This window comes from Egretta garzetta, unplaced genomic scaffold (assembly GCF_000687185.1).
Source record: "Egretta garzetta isolate BGI_Z169 unplaced genomic scaffold, ASM68718v1 scaffold426, whole genome shotgun sequence".
Taxonomy (NCBI): domain Eukaryota; kingdom Metazoa; phylum Chordata; class Aves; order Pelecaniformes; family Ardeidae; genus Egretta; species Egretta garzetta.
The window spans coordinates 1,882,410-1,887,370 of NW_009259977.1; the positions used below are offsets into that span (position 1 = coordinate 1,882,410).

The following is a 4,961-nucleotide window of genomic DNA, read 5'->3' on the forward strand; positions in this document are numbered from 1 at the left end:
AAAAAAAAAAACAGTACATGCACCATATAATTTTGTTGCTATCATAATTAAGAGGTATTTACAAGGGCTCACCAACCAGAAAACAGAATTTGTTACTGTAAAATTCCTATGTGCTGTACAGAATAAAATGAAGTTGGTCTAAAACCATGCAGTCTGACCTTGCAAAGCCTTCCTCATGTGAGCAGCCTCAATGAAATCCTGTGAAATCCTTGGGATTACAGGCATGGAAATATACTTCTCAGAGAAGTAAGAAAAAAAAAAAATTTAAAAAAATCCCATAGTAAGACACAAGTACAAGGGAAAGGGAGAAAGGAAAAAAAAAAACCAAACCAATATTTATGAAAACCGAGAAAACCTTGGTCAAAATATTTTATTCTGCATATCCTGCCTCTCCCCAAGCTGTTCTCCACGGTCCTTTTCGGCACAGAAATAGGCTCAAGCAGAAAGAAAACATCACGCGTACTTGATAAAAAGCGATTTTTAATTTTATCAAATTGCTCTGTACAAAAGTTAGCATCGCTTAGTCAGAAGCTAGTGAAGAGAACAGATAAGTAACAGCCAAAGTCTTTCAAACTTTACACAGAAAAATAGATTGCATAAAAATGAGTTTTCTGTATTTTGCCCCACCCCCACGTCCCCAAAGGAAATATGCAAAAAATATTTTTAGAAAAAGAGTAGGAAACATAGAAAAGGTAAAAAGATGATAACCTCTGAAATGCGGGTTTAGATTTACAAAGTTTTTAAAGGCACAAGTTACCATAAAATAGATGGTTATTATATGCTCAGCATACAATGGAAGAAGTAGAAATATATCAATGAAATATTAGTCTAAAACTAAGTACCTAAACATTTTTTTTTTAGTGGAGAAGATTTTAGTTTCACAGCTTGATGGATGATATCTGGTCCCTAGAAGCCAAAATTAAATCAGAAGTTGGTCATTTCTCATTAAATTACACCTTCCTACGAAGTAGTCCTGGTTCCGAAAGCGTACAAAGACTCTGCAATACCTTAAAATCCAATTTTAACGCCAGAAGGCAGGTAGCCAGAAAACCCGCCTGCTCCTCTTCGCAATCCTTTTAGCCTCCCAACTTAATTAGTAGCTCTTCCCCCCCCCTCCGTTATTTTGCGCTCCCCTTTGAGTTCCCTGGTGGTGACCAGGCCTGCGATGGGCAGATGGGTTCAGTCCCTCGCTCAACCACGACTGCTGCAGCGGTTCACAACAAAAAAAAACCCAAAAACCAACGAAAATCTATAGGCTCATAACACCATTTTATTGGATCAGCTCCACTATTTTTATGCTCCCTCCGCACCCCATCTTTAAAATCTTTTAAAATTCTACTTTTTGCACAAAATTACTTCATTAATTAAGAGACAAAATAATACAGAACATAAATACATATTTAACAGATTTAAAAAAAAAAAAACAAAACAACACTTTAAGCTTCCAAAACCAAAACAAAATGTTAATTACAGCCAAACCTTGCTTAGAAGAACTCTTGACTAAAAAAAAAAAACAAACACTTCAGACATTTAATTGGTTGGTCCCACCAGACTCGTTTGTTCCCACAAGATTGTTCCACGGAAGAGCCGGGTTTTCGGGATTCATCCGCGTTGGTCCGAGTGAGTTCTTGCCCTCAAGGTTGGTCCGTTCCTCACATTGCAATAGACCCTTAAAGTCTCAAACAGCTTTATTTTTTTTTCTCTCCTCTTTCCCCCCCTTCCCACCCCCCGCTCCACTTTTGCACTTGTCAACTTCCACGACGAATTAAGTTCAGTTCAGTCCTCACAGAGGAGTCGAATGTTTTTTGTCCTTCATTTAATTCAAAAAGGAATCACTGGTCCTTTTTTTTCTTATTATTATTTTAAATTTTTTTTTTAAATCGTATTAATTAAAGAAAAATAGAGCTCTGTCCTTTTGGAGAGTTTTGAAGCAAGGGGACATCCAGTCGCAATGAGTAGAGTTCCCAGTGGCTCAGGAGGCACTTTGGAAACTATCGCGGCACTCCACGCTCTTCGTCTTCATTCCTTCATTAGTGCATATGTCGGGGAAGCCCTCGGGGGCTCTGCGCATCCTTTAAGGCCTCGTCAGGGTCGTATAGACCGGCTGGTCCCAGTTAGCGGTGGGGCTGTGGGCTGGCGGGATGGACAAGCCATTGAGGATGGGTGTCGCGTAGGGACGGCGGGAGGAGTGGAAGTAGGGGTACTGGTAAATGCTGGAGGGGTAGCCAGGGTAGGGGTTGTAGTAGTTGGAGCTCTGGAGGTCCGTGTAGTCACACTGGGAGCTGGAGAAGGAGGCAGCAGCCGTGGCAGTGGAGGCAGTGGTGGCACAAGCCTGGGCGCTGTAAGAGCCGTAGTCGGAATGCGCAGGAGAGCCATGAGACTGGTCACTGTAGTGGCTGGGGCTCAGCTGCTCCGTTTTGATGTGCGGCCTTTGCTGGCCCGAGTCAGCGGATGACGGTGACGCTGAGGCCGGGCTTTTGTGAGTCCAGACCTGGTTGGTCCCGCCGGTGCCTGTGGCCGAGTGGGAGTAGGACGCACCATAGGAGCTGGCAGCAGCATTGGGGCCGTGGTCGGCCGGCATGGCAGCGTGGCCATTGAGCGGCAGGTACTGGTCGAACTCGTGCACATCAAAGGTCTCCATGTTGTTGATGACCTCGCTACTCAGCTCCGAGATGTCCACGTTGCTGAAGTCGATGTTCTGGCGGCCGCTCTCCACGAGGCGGCGGCCCTCGTGCTTCAGCTCCTGCTTGCTGCCGTGGTGGAGGTCGGTTTTGGGGGTGGTGGGTGGGGTGGGTGGCCCATGGGTCTGGCCTGGGGACAAAGGGACAGCAAGGCTTTAACAAGAGCACCCACAAAACAGACTCCTTCAAGGAGGATGAAAAAAAAACCAACGCACATTTCTCCCCCTTCTTGCAAGAAGGAAAGGGGGATTTAAATCTATGGCCCCATGCTGGAGGTAGCTGACGTCCCCCTGTGACCATGCTGGGGACCGTGTCCTCGGCAGGGTAAACCCCTCACACGGGTGATGGAGGAGAAGGCGGGGAGCACACTGTGCCCATCAGGGTCACTCTGGGCTGTGGCAGGACACCCCCACCTGCACAAGCTCCCCCTCGCCCAGGAAGCAGAACCAGGGGGGTGGGTTCAGAGGGACCCACTCAGCCTCTCCGCAAGGGCAGCCTGAAGCCAGCCTGGCTCTCCCGGAGACAGAGAAGCTGTCCCGGCAGAGCAGGCCGGGGCCGGGATCCTCAGCCAGGCTGGGCGAGAGTGCAGACGCGTCTGAAGCTGCAGGACGTTCGCAATCCTCCTGGAATCTGTCAACACACACCCTGTGCCAATTTGCAGAGCCACGGAGAAGCGGGGAGCTCCAGGGGGAAAGCTGCCTCTCCAGGACCCGCTCCCTCAGGCACCCTCTGCATGGCCAATGGATTATTAACCCTTATTAGCTCACAATTAATTCTCCCCGCTCCCGGGCCAGCTGGGAAATGAGGATCCATGCTCTTTGGGACAGTCAGCTCTATAAGCATTTTGCACAGTCAGCTCTATAAGCATTTACTAAAGAAAACTGCAGCCACGTTCACAATCTGGTGCAAAACCGCAGCTCTCAGGGCAATGACTGCTGCTTCTGAATGGTCCCAATGCCACCGATATTCATCTGGGGGGCAGGTGAGCCTGTGCCCACCAGCGGGTTCATGTCCCAAACCAGCATGCCCGGGACCCGCAGATGTTTTTGCCCACAGGAGCCCTTTACCTGTGTGATCGCCGTGGTGGTGGGAATCGGCCATGCCTCCCAGGCCGCTGTCCGCTTTGTAGATCTGTGTGCCCGCATGGTGGCTGAGCTCAGCTCCGGAGTCAGAATCGCTCTGCCCGGCTTTTACGCTTTTCCTCCTCCGTGGCTGGTATTTATAATCCGGGTGATCCTTTTTGTGCTGGACCCTGAGCCGCTCAGCTTCTTCCACAAAGGGACGTTTCTCATTTTCGCTTAGCAAACTGGTTTGGGATAGATTTTTTTTAAGTAAGGAGAAGGGAAAAAAAAAATAATCCAAAATTAATGTCTTTTCCTTAGAAGTTTTCAGCCTATTGTCAGACTCACATCTCTATTCCCCACACACTGATTTGAGCAACCAGAAAGTTAGTTACAAACCGAATTTACTGTGGGGGAAAAAAAAAAAAAAAAGCCTAAACTGTGTTAAAAAATGTATGAAAATACCAACCATAGAGGCGTGAAAAAAACCTGACCACTACAGATACTGATAACTGAGCAAACCAAAATCCCCCTGCCCCATTTTAAAAGCCTTTGCCAAATATTATTGCTATGTTTGTCCTACGAATGCCACCCCCTCACTGCAGCAAACAACGCTGCCCATTTCCAGCTTTGTTTGGTGCCTACAAAGAAACCACGAAGGCAACAGCAATGGGATTATTTCTTTCAAAACTCTCCCCCGCCCGGACCTCTCTTCGCAAACTCTTGGAGAGTCTCAAACCGCAGGGGGGGCATCACTAGCCCAAACAGGCAGGAAAGATGTGAGTTTGGTACAGCTAGACACGACCGAATATACCACACGATAAAATGTGGCTCGTCGCAGAGCCTTGGAAAGCAGAGAATGCCCAGATGCTGCCCAGCAAAAAAAAAGTTTGCATCAGTGGGCAGCACTGAGCATGTGAGCACACAGGTAAGAAGGGAAATTAGAAAGCAAATTAAAATAACAGCTAAAAAGTAGCTTGTTTGGGTTTATAGCTTGTTAAGTGACAAGCAAGCAAGGCAAGGAAAAAGAAAAACGTTTTAGAAAAAGCCATTGTAGAAGAAGAGATTAAAAAAGTCTGTCTCCTGGGCACAGGGACAACCCTGGCCGGGAGAGGAAAGGGCCCAGGCTGCACATCTGGGTGACGAAGCAGGGAAAACCCACGGGTGACGCAGCACTGGGACAGGACCCGGCGGCAGCACCACGGCCGTGGGTGCCCCT

At 47.7% G+C, this 4,961-nt stretch overlaps 1 protein-coding gene across 1 annotated transcript; it reads right to left on the reverse strand.

Moving 5' to 3' along the window:
- Positions 1 to 2,074: 2,074 nt before the first annotated feature.
- On the reverse strand, positions 2,075 to 4,495 carry SOX8 (SRY-box transcription factor 8). Its single transcript, XM_009640405.2, has 3 exons — positions 4,434 to 4,495; positions 3,749 to 3,987; positions 2,075 to 2,811 (listed from the first exon to the last, which is right to left on the reverse strand). The coding sequence occupies exons 1-3, from the start codon at positions 4,493 to 4,495 to the stop codon at positions 2,075 to 2,077; spliced, it is 1,038 nt and encodes a 345-aa protein (XP_009638700.2).
- Positions 4,496 to 4,961: the final 466 nt, after the last annotated feature.